This window comes from Pelodiscus sinensis, unplaced genomic scaffold (assembly GCF_049634645.1).
Source record: "Pelodiscus sinensis isolate JC-2024 unplaced genomic scaffold, ASM4963464v1 ctg120, whole genome shotgun sequence".
Taxonomy (NCBI): domain Eukaryota; kingdom Metazoa; phylum Chordata; order Testudines; family Trionychidae; genus Pelodiscus; species Pelodiscus sinensis.
This window is the reverse complement of record NW_027466031.1, coordinates 189219-207250: the sequence shown is the minus strand read 5'-3', so window position 1 is coordinate 207250 and position 18032 is coordinate 189219. Positions and strand designations below refer to the sequence as shown.

At 65.4% G+C, this 18032-nt stretch overlaps 2 protein-coding genes across 7 annotated transcripts; one reads left to right on the top strand and one right to left on the bottom strand.

Moving 5' to 3' along the window:
* The first annotated feature begins 266 nt into the window (after positions 1–266).
* Positions 267–9825, top strand: PFKFB1 (6-phosphofructo-2-kinase/fructose-2,6-biphosphatase 1). 4 transcript variants are annotated; one of them, XM_075918472.1, is made up of 15 exons: positions 267–479; positions 1383–1508; positions 1693–1789; positions 2561–2627; positions 2707–2781; positions 3803–3859; positions 4358–4479; positions 4604–4811; positions 5000–5146; positions 5257–5361; positions 5720–5849; positions 8751–8813; positions 8991–9055; positions 9261–9404; positions 9728–9825. In XM_075918472.1, the coding sequence occupies exons 1-15, from the start codon at positions 305–307 to the stop codon at positions 9785–9787; spliced, it is 1641 nt and encodes a 546-aa protein (XP_075774587.1). In that variant the 5' UTR covers positions 267–304; the 3' UTR covers positions 9788–9825. The 4 variants fall into 4 exon arrangements, with proteins under 4 accessions (XP_075774587.1, XP_075774589.1, XP_075774588.1 ...); XM_075918473.1 differs by lacking the exon at positions 267–479 and adding an exon at positions 1070–1225; XM_075918474.1 differs by lacking the exon at positions 9261–9404 and having other exon boundaries at positions 269–479.
* On the bottom strand, positions 5355–16773 carry LOC102459787 (non-structural maintenance of chromosomes element 3 homolog). 3 transcript variants are annotated; one of them, XR_012900363.1, is made up of 12 exons: positions 16674–16769; positions 15019–15082; positions 14735–14845; positions 14584–14647; positions 13661–13740; positions 12247–12341; positions 11721–11800; positions 11599–11641; positions 11441–11503; positions 10710–10824; positions 10254–10565; positions 5563–5581 (listed from the first exon to the last, which is right to left on the bottom strand). XR_012900363.1 is itself a non-coding variant. In XM_075918482.1 (11 exons), the coding sequence occupies exons 2-11, from the start codon at positions 15058–15060 to the stop codon at positions 5516–5518; spliced, it is 759 nt and encodes a 252-aa protein (XP_075774597.1). In that variant the 5' UTR covers positions 15061–15082; positions 16674–16773; the 3' UTR covers positions 5355–5515. The 3 variants fall into 3 exon arrangements, 2 of the variants coding, with proteins under 2 accessions (XP_075774597.1, XP_075774596.1); XM_075918482.1 differs by lacking the exon at positions 10254–10565 and having other exon boundaries at positions 5355–5581; positions 16674–16773; XM_075918481.1 differs by lacking the exon at positions 5563–5581 and having other exon boundaries at positions 10196–10565.
* Positions 16774–18032: the final 1259 nt, after the last annotated feature.

The window sequence follows — 18032 nt, the reverse complement described above, 5'->3', positions numbered from 1 at the left end:
CCCCCCCCGCTCTAACCACTAGTCCCCTCTCCCTCCCGGAGCGAACCTGCCCCCCCCCGCTCTAACCACTAGTCCCCTCTCCCTCCCGGAGCGAACCTGCCCCCCCGCTCTAACCACTAGTCCCCTCTCCCTCCCGGAGCGAACCTGCCCCCCCGCTCTAACCACTAGTCCCCTCCCCCTCCCGGAGCGAACCTGCCCCCCCCCCGCTCTAACCACTAGTGCCCTCTCCCTCCCAGGTCACCCGCCAGCCCCCCTTTCTCCCATGCCAGGTGTAATATTAGCTGTGACCTTTCCATCGGGGCACATGGCTCTGTTTGGAGCAGCTCCCCAGTGTTTCCCTTCGGCTGCTGAGTCACGGTGGGGTCGATTCGCCCGCCTCCCTGAGCTCATGTCCCAGGGGTCCTGGCTCCCAGCCCCCCGCACCTCCCTCGCCCGCCCGCCCCCTCGGCTCATGGAGCAAAGCCCAACTAAGATACCAGGTAGGGGAGCAAAGAGCTCAGCAAGCGGGGTGGGGATGTGGGGGGCTGGGCGCCCGCACTCCTGGGGTCTTGCCTGGCTCGGGCGGGCAGTGGCGCCTGGTGGTTAGAGCAGGCAGCGCCTCCTCCCTCGGGCCACACGGCTGGTGTTGGGGTTCCTTGGGGCAGGGCTGCGTGCCGGCTGGCTGGGGAGAATTCCCAGCGCCCCCACCATCCCCCTTTGCCCAGCCCCTCCCCCTGCTCTGCACCTGGGATGGGTGGCCAGCGCCCCCAAACTGGCAGGAGCGTGTGGGAGCAAGGGCCCCAGCTCACGGTGCCCCCAGTGCCCGGCCTGCCTTTGCCTGCTTCCCAGCCCCCCGCAGCCTGGCTGGTCCGTGCCCTCCCTGGGTAGAGGGCAGCTGCCGGGCCTAGGCTGGCGCTGGCGGGGCTGCGAGGGGCCAGGGACCTGCTGTCCAGCCAGGCCCAGTCAGAATGCTGGCCTGGCTGGCGGGGGCAGGGAACGGGGCAGGGCCTGTCCCCTCTCGGGGGTGCTGGCTCCCCCGGCTCTGCGGCAGTGAGCGCGTTATCTGCCGTGTACACAGCTTGGGGGTCGGTGGCCTCAGTGTCCGTGCCCCCCAGGCAGGCCGGCCCCAGGGCAAGGGGCAGCCGCTGTGGCAGGATGGCGGCCGAGGCGGTGGAGCTCACCCAGACGCCGCTGCAGAAAGTCTGGATCCCCCGCACCAGCAACCGGCTGCACCAGCGCAGGGGGTGTGAGTGGGGCGGGCGGGGACACGGGGCAGGGAATGGGGCCTGTCCCCTCCAGGGGGCTCTGTCCCCGGGGTGGTGGAATTTGAGGGTGCAGCTTGGGGGTGTGGCCTCTGGCTTCCCATCCCTGTGGCTAACAATGTCCATTCCATGCCCCCCCAGCCTCCGTGCCTCAGTTTACCAACTCGCCCACGATGGTGATCATGGTGGGGCTGCCAGCCCGTGGGAAGACCTACATCTCCAAGAAGCTGACCCGCTACCTGAACTGGATCGGGACCCCCACCAAGGGTGAGGGGGCCAGGCCGGGCTCCAGAGGAGATGGGGTCTCTGCAAGGAGCTGGCAAAGGAAAGGGAGTTGTGGGGAAGGGCAAGGAGGCAGGTCTCCGATTGTGGGGGCGGGGAGGCTGTCTGTCGGGGGAGGGTTTCCCGGGCAGCTGTGGGGATCCCTGCCCACCCCCCACTCTCCCCACAGTGTTCAACGTGGGGCAGTATCGCCGCGAGGCCGTGCAGACCTACAAGAGCTACGAGTTCTTCCGGCCAGATAACCACGAGGCCATGGAGATCCGCAGGTAAGGGGGGCACTGCTGGGGGGAGCTCACAGCCCTGGGGAAGAGACCCCGGCTGGGGGCACTGCTGGGGGAAGCTCGCAGCCCTGGGGAAGAGACCCCGGCTGGGGGCACTGCTGGGGGGAGCTCGCAGCCCTGGGGAAGAGACCCCGGCTGGGGGCACTGCTGGGGGGAGCTTGCAGCCCTGGGGAAGAGACCCCGGCAGGGGGCACTACTGGGGGAAGCTCGCAGCCCTGGGGAAGAGACCCCCGGCTGGGGGCACTGCTGGGGGAAGCTCGCAGCCCTGGGGAAGAGACCCCGGCTGGGGGCACTGCTGGGGGAAGCTCGCAGCCCTGGGGAAGAGACCCCGGCTGGGGGCACTGCTGGGGGGAGCTCGCAGCCCTGGGGAAGAGACCCCGGCTGGGGGCACTGCTGGGGGGAGCTCGCAGCCCTGGGGAAGAGACCCCGGCTGGGGGCACTGCTGGGGGGAGCTTGCAGCCCTGGGGAAGGGACCCCGGCAGGGGGCACTACTGGGGGAAGCTCGCAGCCCTGGGGAAGAGACCCCCGGCTGGGGGCACTGCTGGGGGAAGCTCGCAGCCCTGGGGAAGAGACCCCGGCTGGGGGCACTGCTGGGGGAAGCTCGCAGACCTGGGGAAGAGACCCCCGGCTGGGGGCACTGCTGGGGGAAGCTCGCAGCCCTGGGGAAGAGACCCCGGCTGGGGGCACTGCTGGGGGAAGCTCACAGCAAGGCCTGGGGGGGGTCTGTGTACGGGTCTCAGCGCCCTTTTCCCCCAGGCAGTGTGCTCTGGCCGCGCTGAAAGACGTCCATACTTACCTGAGCTGTGAGGAGGGACAGGTGGCGGTAAGCAGGACCCTGCCCCCTTCTTCCCCCAGCCAGCCCCTGGGCCCATCGCCCCGGCCTCATGCCTGCTCTGCATTAGGTGTTCGATGCCACCAACACGACCCGGGAGCGAAGGGACACAGTCCTGCAGTTCGCTAGAGAACATGGCTACAAGGTAAGAGCAGGGGCCATGGGACGGTCCCAAGACACTGCTGCAGGGGAGTTCCCAGGCTCCCCCCGGGTGCTGCGTGGGACCATTGCCACAAGAAAGCTCACAGTGCTGGGGGGTCAGTTGGGGGCACTGCTGGGGGAAGCTCACAGCACCAAGGCGGAAAGGCCCAGCGCTGGGGGGTCAGTTGGGGGCACTGCTGGGGGAAGCTCACAGCACCAAGGCGGAAAGGCCCAGCGCTGGGGGGTCAGTTGGGGGCACTGCTGGGGGAAGCTCACAGCACCAAGGGGGAAAGGCCCAGTGCTGGGGGGTCAGTTGGGGGCACTGCTGGGGGAAACTCACAGCACCAAGGCGGAAAGGCCCAGCGCTGGGGGGTCAGTTGGGGGCACTGCTGGGGGAAGCTCACAGCACCAAGGCGGAAAGGCCCAGCGCTGGGGGGTCAGTTGGGGGCACTGCTGGGGGAAGCTCACAGCACCAAGGGGGAAAGGCCCAGTGCTGGGGGGTCAGTTGGGGGCACTGCTGGGGGAAGCTCACAGCACCAAGGGGGAAAGGCCCAGTGCTGGGGGGTCAGTTGGGGGCACTGCTGAGGGAAGCTCACAGCACCAGGGGGGAAAGGCCCAGTGCTGGGGGGTCAGTTGGGAGCACTGCTGGGGGAAGCTCACAGCACCAAGGGGGAAAGGCCCAGCGCTGGGGGGTCAGTTGGGGGCACTGCTGGGGGAAGCTCACAGCACCAGGGGGGAAAGGCCCAGCGCTGGGGGGGTCAGTTGGGGGCACTGCTGGGGGAAGCTCACAGCACCAAGGCGGAAAGGCCCAGCGCTGGGGGGTCAGTTGGGGGCACTGCTGGGGGAAGCTCACAGCACCAAGGGGGAAAGGCCCAGTGCTGGGGGGGTCAGTTGGGGGCACTGCTGAGGGAAGCTCACAGCACCAAGGGGGAAAGGCCCAGTGCTGGGGGGTCAGTTGGGGGCACTGCTGGGGGAAGCTCACAGCACTGAGGTCTTGGCTCACACAGACCCCACCTCCCCTCCAGGTATTTTTCATCGAGTCCATCTGCGATGACCCCGACATCATCGAGGAGAACATCAAGGTGAGACCCCCTGGACCTGTGCGGCCCAGCCCCCATCCATGTCACCCCACCCTTGGGGACCTGCCCCCCAAGCCAGCCCAGCCCAACCCCCTCCCTGCCTGCCATGCCCGGGCCCAGCCCCCCAAGCCAGCCCAGCCCAACCCCCTCCCTGCCTGCCATGCCTGGGCCCTGCCCCCCAAGCCAGCCGAGACTGACCCCCCCATGCCTAGCAACCAAGCCCCTCCTGTACCCTTTGTTCTTTCCCGGGAAAAGCTGTCACCTGGCCACCCCCCTTGTGGACTCAGGGCTGTCAATGCGCTGGTCTGGGGGGTCACAGTGCAATCCCCATCCCTGGGGCTGTGCCCTGGGAAACTGAGGCACACACGGGGTTACTGCGGGACAGAACTCCCATGCAACATACCAAGGGGAATGCACCCCCTGCTTAGCCACATCCCCCGTCACTACCCCCCCCATGGCCCAGCACACACAGGCCCATCTCCCCTGGTCTCTGGCCTGCAGCAAGTGAAGCTGAGCAGCCCAGACTACAAGGACTGTAACCGGGAGGAGGTGGTGGAGGATTTCCTGAAGCGGATCCAGTGCTACCAGCTCACCTACCAGCCCCTGGATGACGAGCTGGACAGGTGAGACCCCTCCCCAAGCAGAGCACCCAGGAGTCCAGGCTCCCAGCCCCCTGCTCTAACCACTAGCCCCCGCTGCCCTCCCAGACTGGGCCCGATTTCCTGACACCCCCCCCTTCCCCTCCAGCTCTCTGTCCTACATCAAGATCTTCAACGTGGGGCTGCGTTACCTGGCGAACCGGGTGCAGGACCACGTGCAGAGCCGCACGGTGTACTACCTGATGAACATCCACGTCACGCCGCGGGCCATCTACCTGAGCCGGCACGGCGAGAGCCAGCTCAACCTGCAGGGGCGCATCGGGGGCGACTCGGGGCTCACCTCCCGCGGCAAGCAGGTGGGCTGGGGGCCTCGGGCCTGGCCAGAGCGGGGAGAGGCAACCGAGAGCACTGAGGGGGCTGGGATGGGGAGGGGGATGCCACAAGCAGGTTTAGGGGGGCTAGGTTGGGGCATCAAGGCTCCGGCCTTTTAGAAGCAGCGGCAGGGAGGGGAGCTTGCCTGGGGGTCACCGCTTCTCCCCCCTAGTTTGCCTGCGCCCTGGCCAGCTTCATCGAGAGCCAGAAGATCCGGGACCTCAAGGTGTGGACCAGCCACATGAAGCGGACGATCCAGACGGCCGAGGCCCTGCACGTGCCCTACGAGCAATGGAAAGCGCTGAACGAGATCGACGCGGTGAGAGCCCAGGGGCCCGCCCCCAGCTCCCGCGCACGGGCCCCTCTCCGCCCCGCAGTGGGGTGGACGCCGGGCATCAGGCCACCGGCTAATGGCGCGACCTGTTTCAGGGCATCTGTGAGGAGATGTCCTACGAGGAGATCCAGGCCCATCACCCGGAGGAGTTTGCCCTGCGAGATCAAGACAAGTACCGATACCGGTATCCCAAAGGGGAGGTAAGGGAGGGCCCAGCACGCTGACTGGAAAGGGGGGCACTCACTTGTTGGTAACCCATGAAACTCCCTGCCACATGATCTTACAATGACATTGGTTAACCTGTGCAACTCCCTGCCACTGGGTAATAGCAGGGAGATGGATTTGGCAGCGCTCTCAAGTCTGGGGACCCCTTGCCAGCGAGCGGTCCCAGTACAGTGGGTCTCTTGCCAGGAGCGATTCCTAAATGGAATGAATTGGGCAACACAGTTAACCTCTGAAACTCCCTGCCCCGTGCTGCCAGGAGCAGATTTTTGAGACCCAGAATTAACCTCGAGCTGGAGGGGGCAGAGTCTGATAGCCCCCCGCAATCATCCCCAGTCCTACGAGGACCTGGTGCAGCGGCTGGAGCCCGTCATCATGGAGCTGGAGCGGCAGGAGAATGTGCTGGTGATCTGCCATCAGGCTGTCATGCGCTGCCTGCTGGCCTACTTCCTGGACAAGAGCGCAGGTACACGCTGCACTCGGAGCTCCCCAGCGCAGGCGCCCCGCTGAGCCCAGGGCACCCGCCGAGGGGGTCTCTGCGCGGCCGAGCCTGCTCCCTGGGGACACGCCAGGCGGGCACGAGGGCCTAGCAGCAGCGGGGCGCAGGAGTGACGAGCGCCACACGCTGCGACTCAGCCAAGCGGGCGGAGGGCAGAGGGGGGTGGCGGGGTCAAGCAAGGAGAAAGCCCAGGCCCTGAACTGGGGAGCCTGGGCCCAGCGGCTCAGTCCCAAGAGCGCTCAGCCTGGTGAGCGTCAGGGAGCCGCCCACGCGCTGCACTTTTCCCGTGGGAGGTCGCCGACCATCCGGGCCTCCCGCCTAGAGCCCCTCAGCCCGGCCAGGCGGAGCTGGGCCCCGTTGCCCAAAACGCTCTGCCCAGGGTAGAGGCAGGTGCATGCCCCCTCCACAGCGAGGGGGAGCCTGGCCGGGCCAAAGCAGCCCCAGCCAAGGCAGGACACGGGGAAGACTCGGGGTCCCCATCTCCGTGGGACACGGGCGCTGGCTGGGGGCTGAGCGTGACAGCGCATGGAGAGCCAGCCCAGGCTGGAGAGGGCAGTGGGCCCAATGGTACCCCTGGTCCAGGCTGGACGTGGGGCCAGCTCCCTAGCGCCCCCCTCCGCTTCCAGCTCCCTAGCGCCCCCCTCCGCTTCCAGCTCCCTAGCGTGCCCCCCCTCCTCTTCCAGCTCCCTCCGCTTCCAGCTCCCTAGCGCGCCCCCCCTCCTCTTCCAGCTCCCTCCACTTCCAGCTCCCCCCTGCCTCCAGCTCCCTAGCGCCCCCCTCCGCTTCCAGCTCCCTAGCGCCCCCCTCCGCTTCCAGCTCCCTAGCGTGCCCCCCTCCGCTTCCAGCTCCCCCCTGCTTCCAGCTCCCTAGCGCCCCCCTCCTCTTCCAGCTCCCCCCGCTTCCAGCTCCCTAGCGCCCCCCTCCTCTTCCAGCTCCCTAGCGTGCCCCCCCTCCTCTTCCAGCTCCCTCCGCTTCCAGCTCCCTAGCGTGCCCCCCCTCCTCTTCCAGCTCCCTCCGCTTCCAGCTCCCTAGCGTGCCCCCCCTCCTCTTCCAGCTCCCCCCTGCCTCCAGCTCCCTAGCGCCCCCCTCCGCTTCCAGCTCCCTAGCGCCCCCCTCCGCTTCCAGCTCCCTAGCGTGCCCCCCTCCGCTTCCAGCTCCCCCCTGCTTCCAGCTCCCTAGCGCCCCCCTCCTCTTCCAGCTCCCCCCGCTTCCAGCTCCCTAGCGCCCCCCTCCTCTTCCAGCTCCCTAGCGTGCCCCCCCTCCTCTTCCAGCTCTCTCCGCTTCCAGCTCCCTAGCGTGCCCCCCCTCCTCTTCCAGCTCCCTCCGCTTCCAGCTCCCTAGCGTGCCCCCCCTCCTCTTCCAGCTCCCTCCGCTTCCAGCTCCCCCCTGCCTCCAGCTCCCTAGCGCCCCCCTCCGCTTCCAGCTCCCTAGCGCCCCCCCTCCGCTTCCAGCTCCCTAGCGTGCCCCCCTCTGCTTCCAGCTCCCCCCTGCTTCCAGCTCCCTAGCGCCCCCCTCCTCTTCCAGCTCCCCCCGCTTCCAGCTCCCTAGCGCCCCCCTCTGCTTCCAGCTCCCCCCTGCTTCCAGCTCCCTAACGTGCCCCCCTCCTCTTCCAGCTCCCCAGCGTCCCCCCCACTTCCAGATCCCTGCCACTTTCAACAGCCCGATCAATCCCTCTGCCAGCCCTCAGCCACCTCCTACTACTCATCTTCCACCCCCCATTGCTCCTCTAGTCCCTGTCCGCACACAGAGGGGCAGGGGCCACTGCAGCCATCTGCCTCCTGGGGCCTCTGTTCCCTTCCCTTCCACCGTACGGCCCAGTGACGGGTGCCCCCAGGTTATCCCCCCCCCCCCCCAGCACAGGGGAGGGACTGGGACTGGCACAGGGACACGGCCCGGGGTACAACCTGACCCACTGGGTCCCTGTCATTCAACAGCCCACACCCTGTCCTGCTCCTGGCCCCCCCCAAACGGCTACAGGCTGACACCCCACCCCTCCAGCCCACCCTGAATGGTGCGAGTGCATCATTCCAGCAAGGGGCAAGGAACCTGGCCCAGCCCCTCGGCTCAGACACTAAAGCAGGGCCCACTAGGCCGCAGAGCTGGGACATGAGGGGCAGCCCAAGCTGGTTCCCAGAAAAGGAAAGAACAGCACCACCTCGTTCCCCAGCTGCGCCAGGCGACACAGGCTCCATCAGCCGGAGGGATCGCAGCCCGTGGGGGTCGGCAGTCCTGGCTGCGAGACAAGCCAGCCAGCGAGGCCCAACCTCCTAGGTCACCCATGGGTCTTTCAAACCACCTTCATGCTGCGTGTGGGGTTGGGGGCAAGGAGAGGGACATGCCCCTCCACCACGACCCCTCCCTGGGAAGGCCTGGCTGGCCCATGCCGTTCCACCACGCACACACTGCAAACCGCTCTTCACAGCAAGCGTGCTCCCTTGTCTATCCCTCCTGCCCAACGTGGGAGCGGGCAAGTCACGGCTCTCACGCTGGCCGGCAAGCCTGGGCAGCTTTGGCCCTGAGAGTGGCCTGTGTGTGTTCCCACCGTTACAACCCGCCAGGACAATGATAGTCGGCAGATTATGGCTTTTTGTGCCACACCACTATAATCACCAGGGCTTGACAAATCCATGTATCTATTTGCCCGTGGCAAATAGATTTCAGCCGGTTGCCCCGTTCACCAGCGGCGCGCACATGCGCAGTGGGTCTGGCAAATGTGCGGTGCAGGGCTGACAAGATGTCACCACGGTTTGTCGAGCCCTGATAATCACCATCTAAAGGTGGTCCAAACATGGGGTACAGCAGTGTCACAGGGCTCGGCTGTGTGTACCCCCACGCTCCCCCTCTAACAGCCCTCTTCTCACCCCACAGAGGAGCTGCCCTATCTGAAATGCCCACTGCACACTGTGCTGAAACTGACCCCCGTGGCATACGGTGAGTGCATGGGCTGGTCCTGCTGCCAGACCCTCCCGGGCCCAGTCACATCCCACTGGCAGGTCACCCCACCCGCCTTGGGGCCTTGGCCCAGTTCTATGCCCCACTTCCGGGAGGGAAGGGGGGCAGGGATCTCTTTGCTCTAACCTAGGAGCCCTCTTCATGGTGTGCTGGCAGGTTGCCAAGTGGAGTCCATTTTCCTCAATGTGGAGGCTGTGAACACGCACCGGGACCGGCCCCGGGTAAGTGGCATTTCACCCAGGCAAGGGGCTAGGCCAGTGCAGTCTCCCACGCCTGATCTCGCCCAGGGACACCCCAAAACTCCCAAAAGGCCATGTGACATTGACACCCTCCATGCCTGGATCCCTGCCCCTCTAATCCCCATCCAGCCAGGGAGTAGATGTGCCTGCCCCCATAATAACTTCCTCTTATCTCTCGGCCACTCAGCACCTGCCCCGCAAGGCTAGCCTGGCCCCCCCCTACCGGCTTTACCGGCATTACCGGACCTACCCTCTAGCCAGCCCGGAGCCCAACAAATGGCCCCGCTTGGAAGATCTTGGCCTGGCGGCATCCTCACAGCTTGGGGTGCAGGTAAAGTCATTTTGCCCCCCCTAACCAGGCTGTGTCCCCTTCCTGCCATCTCCTAAACCCCCTTCCCATCCCACTAAATCTCCGTGTGTAACCTCTGCTACCCCAATTAACATCCTTGGGGTGCATCTGACACCCCTGCCTGAGATCAGGGCTCTTGGCATGCTGGGTATCACAGCCCTGAGGAGACACTCCCTGCCCCATAGAACAGTTTAAATAGAGCGGAGTAGGGAGGGGAAACTGAGGCACAACTCTAAGGCATGGGACGGGGGAGGGCTCCACAGGCAAGGTGCATGCAACCTTGTGCTTCTCGGCTTTCATTGCAGAACGTCGAAGTGACTCGGGAGCCCGAGGAAGCGCTGGGGACAGTGCCCCCCCACTACTAACTGCTCTCGTCCAGTAAAGCCAGCTCCCCTTCGCCGTGGCTGGGGTCGGTGCTGTTCTTTGGGGGGCTGGACGGGGGCCCCAGGACTGCCACCGCTGCTCGGCTTTCACTTAGCTTCTAGCCAATAGCAAGAGCGGGGGAGGAGCTGTCCCGAGCAACACTGCAGAGAGCCTGAGCCCATGGGGGGGGGGGCAGGACCTGCCCTGAGTGTAACCCCCCAGCAACGCTCCATGACCACCAGGGAGGTGCTGCAGATACCTGGCAGCTGGGACTGTACCAGGCCTGCTCCACTATGCACTGCTACGATCTGGGGCTCCCCAGCCTCCTGGGCTCAGCTGGGCCCCCTCCCCCCACTGCACCCTGGCCAAGACAGCTCCCCGCCTGTGACAACTGACTCCCACCACAAATGGAGGGGGGATACTTCATCTGAAAGGAACATGTGGTGGATTACAAGGGTCAAAGGTCACCTCCGTGCCCAGCTGTCTAGGCCCACTGGCGGGAGGCTGCCAGGCCGCTCCCAAAAGGCGAGGAGAAATCCGAGGGGCAGGGGCTCTGGAGCCAGGAGGGCGAAGGCGGCTGTCCCAGGGATCCCAGAGCGCTGGGCCCAGCATGGTTCACAAGGCACCGTGGGGCGAACTGCTCGAGACCGACGGCTTCCTTCTGCGCGGCCCCTGGCTGTCCCCACCCACGTCTCCAGGGGGACTAGAGCTGCAGGACAGGACCTCAGCCGCCGCCTCACTGTACTGGGTGCTCCAGGTTTTGGGGTCTTTGCTCTGGATCTGACAGGCAGAGACAGGAATAGGGGTCGGGATAGCCAGGGGGCCGCGGGTCTCGTGCCCCATCCATAGCCCCGTGGCCCCTCTAAGTGACCCCCGACCTCAGCCCGAGGCTCACCCCGTCCCTTGGCCCCCACCGGCACAGACCTTGGCCACAAATTGCAGAATCTGCATCCTGGAGGTCTCCTTGGCAGCCCGTGGCCCCCACTGCAACTCAAACTCAGCTGGGTCTGTGCTGGGCAGGCGATTATACTCCAGGTATCTGAGGGGGCGGGGCATGGGCGTTAGCAACCGCACCCAATTCATCACATTCCCACCCAAGCTGTGACTGAGCACATCCCCTCCTCTGGGTTCACCCCTCCATGAGCCAGTAACCAGCTCCCAGCATGGCACAGTGGGTGCAGAAGGACTTGAACACAGGGCTCTAGCTGGTCCACTACTCCTTTCCTCTCCCTGTGCCTCAGTTTCTCCTCAGCCAGGCTCCAAACACCCCCTCCCTTTTCCAAAGGCCTTGGGGCTACCCACTCTCCAAGACCCTTGGGGCTAGCCCCCCCACCAGGGAAAATGCTCACCTGACCTTCCCAACTGGTGGAGAAGGGTTAAGGGCCAGGCAGGCTGCTGGCACGGGGATGGCCAGGCTGTGAGCGCCACTGGCTACAGGGATTCTAAGTGTCCGCCCCAGCGCCCTCCCAGCGCCTCCCGCAGGGCCCAAATCTACCCATGGGCATAGATCTGGTGAGAGTCTGGGCTCTGGGCACCAGGACTCACTGCCAGTCTGTCACCCCCGCTCCCACCAGCCCTCACGCCCATCCCAGGACTCCCGGAGGCCTGCTCCCCCACACCTCGCCAACTACTCCCCTCCCTGAGCCCCAACTTACTTCTGCTGGACAAATTCCACAGTCACCAACTTCTTGACATCCCCAAAGAGCTTGTGTGGCTTTCTGGGAGGGGAGGGGAGGGGAGGGGCGCATGTTAAAGGGGCACTGGTGCCCCAAGCAGGAGCAGCCTACGGCCCGGTATCCCACCCCACCCTTACCTGGGTTCAACTCCCAGTCTCTTCAGCATGTCCCACACATCAGCTGAAAGGGCAGAGAGACTGTCAGTCAAGGGGCTCGGCCACCAGCAAGGGGGGGCAGCACTGACGGGGGCAGGCCTTACATTCCTTAGCAGAATTGCCCCTCATGTAGATGAAGCTCAGGATGACGGTGAGGAGGCCCAGCCTGGCTGTGAGATGGTCCCTGCAACACACAAGGGGGTGCCACTCACCTGGGGAACTCCGTGGAGCCTGGGGCTCTGGACAAAGAGGCAAGGAGTTTAAATGGCAGAGCAAGGAGCTGCTCAAACCTTCCTGAGCTGGAAAAAGAACCCCAACATCCTGCCCCACACTAACCACTAGACCCTACTCCCTTCCTGAGCTGGGACAGAGCTCAGGCGTCCTGGCTTGGAGCGGCTTCCCTCACTCAAACAGAGCCAGGACCTCCTGGCATAGAGACTGCACTAAGGGACTGGGGAATACAATGCAAGGTGGGGGCACATAGGGATGAGCCAGGGGAGTTTTCAGAGGGTGGGTAGAGCCTAATGACAAGGATTAACCCTTGAGAGCTTGGAAGCCTCGGGGCAGGGGGGGGAGGGGAAAGCACTGTCACAGACCTCCCCGCACCCAGCCAGCCCCATCCCTTCTTACTGTTTCAGGTTCTCCCCTTCCAGGCGCACCAGGTCACTGACCAGGATGTAGACGTGATGCTTGGTGTCGATCTCCACCAGCCGCAGCCCAAACACCTGTGGGGAAAAGGCTAACCTCAGAGGCATAGGATGAGGCGTAGGGAAGTCTAAATAGTAAAATGGGTGAACCGGAGTGCCTAGTTTGAAAGGAGGATACGGATATAATAAGTATCATGGAAACTTGGTGGAATGAGGACAATCAATGGGTCACTGTCATACCAGGATACACAATCTATCGGAAGGACAGAACAGGTTGTGCTGGAGTGGGAGGGGCACTGCACGTGAAAGAAAAACGTAGAATCCTACTTTGAAGTAGGAATAAGAGCCTCCGGAAAAGGGCGCTTTTTCCGGAGGATGGGGGCCAGTGTAGACGCTCTTTTCCGGCTTTTCTAAAAGCCGGAAAAAAGCGGCGGACATTTTTATTTAAATGCCGCGGGGGATATTTAAATCCCCCGCGGATTTCCCTACTACGATAGCTGAAATTAACATGCCCCTTCCGGAAAAGGGGCCAGTGTAGACGTAGCCACACTGAAAGAACTAGGGGTCACCACATGAAACTAACAGGCAGCAGATTTAAAACAAAAGGAAGTTTTTCTTCACTCAGCGCACAACCTGTGGAACTCCTCGCCAGAGGATGTGGTGAAGGCTAGAACTTTAACAGGGTTCAAAAAAGAGCTAGATGGATTCATGGAGGTTAGGCCCATCAATGGCTATTAGCCAGGCTGGGTAGGAATGGTATCCCTGGCCTCTGGTTCTCTGGAGGTGGGTGACAGGGGAGGAATCACATGCGGATTACCTTTGTGATCCTTCCCTTGGGGGCATCTAGCATTGACCACTGTGGGCAGACAGGACACTGGGTAGATGGACCTTTGGTCTGACCCAGTCTGGCCATTCTTATGTCGAGTCTTGGGGGGGTGCAGAGAGCCAGGACTCCTGGGGTTGCTCTTTAAATGGCTTTTAGCCAAGCTGTGCAGGGAGGATGTCCCTAGCCTCAGTCTGCCAGAAGCTGGGAACAGGCGACAGGGACAAATCACTGGATGAATTCCTGTTCTGGTCACCTGGCATCAGCCACTGTCGGCAGACAGGACCCTGGGCTGGATGGACCTTTGGTCTGACCCGGCGTGGCCGTTCTCATGTTCTCTCTGACATTGGGAAGGGAGTGGGGCCTAGGGGTTAGAGCAAGCCTAGGCTGGGCTGGGGTCTCTCCCTGACACTAGGAGGACAGAGGCAAGAGGAACGAGGAAAGAACGACCAATACTGGCCCAGGACAAGCAAACCGAACGCTTTGACCAATGCTTAAAGCTCGCGCGGGTGAAAGGTGGCCCCTCGTACAGCAGCACTCGGGAGTGCTTGGCAGTGCTCCAGGACGGCGTCACCTGCTGAAGGGTCCTGCCGGCTCGGTTAATGATCTCCGGGTACACATCTTTGTAGTCTTTGATGATGTTCTTCAGAATATCTGCAAGGGGAAGCGGGGAGATGTGGCTCCTAGCACCCCCTGCCAGCAGGAAAAGTCCCCTCCAGTGGTAACCTCTCCAGTGGCAGAACCAGACATCTGGAATTGTAACTTCTCAGAGACTGTTCCAGTGACATCCCCCTCCCCAGCATGGGATCCAAGGGTCCATCCCCGCTTTCCAAAGGGAGGGGATTTCGTGGTTATGGTAGAGCAGGCTGGAAGCCAGGACTCCTGCATTTCCTCCCTGCTGGGAGGGGACTGGGGCCTAGAGACGTTAAACGTTGGTTAATTGAATAGTCTATTAACCTCATGAATTCGTATGTTAGTCGACTATTCTATAGTCCCCCGGCAGCCCCTCAGGGAAGACCCAGCACGAGCCGGAAAGGAGCTGGGCTGCCTGCCCTAATACACTGGCTCCTAATACACTATAAATGCAGAGCTGCAGCAGGGGTAGGACCCAGTGCAAGCCAGGACTGAGGCAGGCTGCTGGCCAGCCTGCTAAAGAATTTACTGGCAAGAGGTTGGGGGGGGGGGGGGGGGGGATGCGTGCAGTCAATAGCATTAGCCTATACACTTTTGCTTATCTGTTATTCAGCTGACTGACTACACTGACATCCCTACTGGGGGCTCGGCGATCAAAGAGGAGAAGGCAGCGACTACAGAAAGGCTAATTAAGGCATATAGAAGAGGGAAAGAACCTTGGCTAAAGGCTGGCTCCACTGATTCAGAGCTGGGTTCAAACAAAGTGGGGAACCCAAGTGGCCCCAGAGAGCCCCTCTGCTAACCTGAAGGGGGCCATGGAACCCCCCCCCAAATGCCAGGGCTATCTAGAAGCAGGCCTCCTACCTGCCCGTTTGATGGGGATTTTCTTCTGATCCTTGACCAGGAGGAATTGCACCAATTCACTCACCTGCAGGGGGAGGATGAGCTGTGTTACCCAGGGGAAGGTGGCTGCCCAGGGGAAGATTAAGCCCCCGTGACCCACCAAGGCCCCCACCTTCTGATCCACCTGAGCCCCCGATAATCTCTGCAAGTTCCGCTGCACCTGGCTGCTGCGCTGGGTCAGCGCAAAGTCCTCCTCCTCCTCCTCCTGGGCCAAGCCTTCCTCCTGGCAGAGCGGAAAGAGGAGCAGAGAGCCAGGGCACTGGAAGATCTCTGCTGGGGGAAGAGCTGGCTAAGGGAATCGGGCACGTGGCCTTTCCCCTCTGAAAGGGGGGGCTGGCCCCACGGTGGGGGAGGGAGAACAAAGTTCAGGGGCAATCCCCAAGGCAAGCTGCCTACCTGGGAGGGGTCAGGCCACTTGCTGCACCTCTTTGGGGCCATTGTCCTAGCTGGCTCACCTGCCCTGTGGCATGAGGGGTTGTTGGCAAGGGGGCAGCCTCTGCCGCCCCTTCACTGCTGCGGCACAGCCTGGCACCAAGAGGAGGGGTGGCCAGGCCCGCTCCTGCCTTGGGCCCCCCACCAACCAAGGGGCTCCAGGGCCTCAGCTGCCCCCCAGGCGCTGCCTGGGCAACCCTCCCCTGGAGAGCACCCCCCGATCACTCCCACCCAACCTGATTCCTGCCTGGGGCTCCCCCAACCCCCCATGACTCCCCCAGCCACCCCCCAACAGTCTCCCCAGCCCCCCATGACTCCCCCAGCCCCCCCAATGCTCTCCCCATCCCCCATGACTCCCCCAGCCACCCCCAACGCTCTCCCCAGCCCCCCATGACTCCCCCAGCCGCCCCCCCAGCGCTCTCCCCAGCCCCCCATGACTTCCCCAGCCGCCCCCCAATGCTCTCCCCAGCCCCCCATGACTTCCCCAGCCGCCCCCCAATGCTCTCCCCAGCCCCCCCATGACTCCCCCAGCCGCCCCCCAGCGCTCTCCCCAACCCCAATGACTCCCCCAGCCCCACCAGCGCTCTCCCCACCCCCCATGACTCCCCCAGCCACCACCCAACGCTCTCCCCAGCCCCCAATGACTCCCCCAGCCGCCCCCCAGCGCTCTCCCCAGCCCCCCATGACTCCCCCAGCCACCCCCCAACAGTCTCCCCAGCCCCCCATGACTCCCCCAGCCACCCCCCCAGCGCTCTCCGCACCCCCCATGACTCCCCCAGCCGCCCCCCAGCACTCTCCCCAGCCCCCCATGACTCCCTCAGCCACCCCCCCAGCGCTCTCCCCAGCCCCCCATGACTCCCCCAGCGCTCTCCCCAGCCCCCCATGACTCCCCCAGCCGCCCCCCAGCACTCTCCCCAGCCCCCCATGACTCCCCCAGCGCTCTCCCCAGCCCCCCATGACTCCCCCAGCCACCCCCCCAACGCTCTCCCCACCCCCCATGACTCCCCCAGCCGCCCCCCCAACGCTCTCCCCAGCCCCCCATGACTCCCCCAGCCCCCCCAACGCTCTCCCCAGCCCCCCATGACTCCCCCAGCGCTCTCCCCAGCCCCCCATGACTCCCCCAGCCCCTCCAACGCTCTCCCCAGCCCCCCATGACTCCCCCAGCGCTCTCCCCAGCCCCCCATGACTCCCCCAGCCGCCCCCCCAGCGCTCTCCCCAGCCCCCCATGACTCCCCCAGCCGCCCCCCCAGCGCTCTCCCCAGCCCCCCATGACTCCCCCAACGCTCTCCCCAGCCCCCCATGACTCCCCCAGCCCCCCCAACGCTCTCCCCAGCCCCCATGACTCCCCCAGCCCCCCCAACGCTCTCCCCAGCCCCCATGACTCCCCCAGCCCCCCCAACGCTCTCCCCAGCCCCCATGACTCCCCCAGCCCCCCCAACGCTCTCCCCAGCCCCCCATGACTCCCCCAGCAACCCCCCCAGCGCTCTCCCCAGCCCCCCATGACTCCCCCAGCCGCCCCCCCAGCGCTCTCCCCAGCCCCCCATGACTCCCCCAGCCGCACCCCCAACGCTCTCCCCAGCCCCCCCAACGCTCTCCAGAGCTCCCCGCCGGTTCCCCACCGGCTCGCGCGCTCCTCCCTCCTGCCGCCAACGGCCGCGCCCCTCCGGCCCCGCCCCCCTCGTGCCGCCAACGGCCGCGCCCCACCGGCCCCGCCCCCCCCTCGTGCCGCCAACGGCCGCGCCTCACCGGCCCCGCCCCCCCCTCGTGCCGCCAACGGCCGCGCCCCACCGGCCCCGCCCCCCCCTCGTGCCGCCAACGGCCGCGCCCCACCGGCCCCGCCCCCCCCTCGTGCCGCCAACGGCCGCGCCCCTCCGGCCCCGCCCCCCCTCGTGCCGCCCACTAGGCCCCGCGGCTCAGTTGTCGCTGGCGGAGCGCGGGGCCCTTCGCATTCCGGCCCGCTGGGGGGGGGCCTGGTGCCCTAGGGAAGGCCCCTTTGGCATTGCCCCCCCCAGGGAGGGGCCGTGTCGGGCCAGGCGTGGGCCGGGTGCAATGGCACAGTCCAGTCCGTGTGACGGGCCCCCCCCCATCTAAGCCCCGTGGGGGGGGCCCGTGTCGGGCCAGGCGCTGGGCCGGGTGCAATGGCACAGTCCAGTCCATGTGACGGGCCCCCCCCCATCTAAGCCCCGTGGGGGGGGCCCCGTGTCGGGCCAGGCGTGGGCCGGGTGCAATGGCGCAGTCCAGTCCGTGTGACGGGCCCCCCCCATCTAAGCCCCGTGGGGGGCCCCGTGTCGGGCCAGGCGTGGGTCGGGTGCAATGGCACAGTCCAGTCCGTGTGACGGGCCCCCCCCCATCTAAGCCCCGTGGGGGGGCCCCGTGTCGGGCCTGGCGCTGGGTCGGGTGCAATGGTGCAGTCCAGTCCGTGTGACGGGCCCCCCCCATCTAAGCCCCGTGGGGGGGCCCCGTGTCGGGCCAGGCGCTGGGCCGGGTGCAATGGCTCATTCCAGTCCATGTGACGGGCCCCCCCATCTAAGCCCCGTGGGGGGGCCCCGTGTCGGGCCAGGCGTGGGCCGGGTGCAATGGCACAGTCCAGTCCGTGTGACGGGCCCCCCCCCAACTAAGCCCCGTGGGGGGCCCCGTGTCGGGCCAGGCGCTGGGCCGGGTGCAATGGCACAGTCCAGTCCGTGTGATGGCCCCCCCCCATCTAAGCCCCGTGGGGGGGGCCCCGTGTCGGGCCAGGCGTGGGCCGGGTGCAATGGCACAGTCCAGTCCGTGTGACGGGCCCCCCCCATCTAAGCCCCGTGGGGGGGCGCCGTGTCGGGCCAGGCGCTGGGCCGGGTGCAATGGCACAGTCCAGTCCGTGTGACGGGCCCCCCCCATCTAAGCCCCGTGGGGGGCCCCGTGTCGGGCCAGGCGTGGGCCGGGTGCAATGGCACAGTCCAGTCCGTGTGACGGGCCCCCCCCATCTAAGCCCCGTGGGG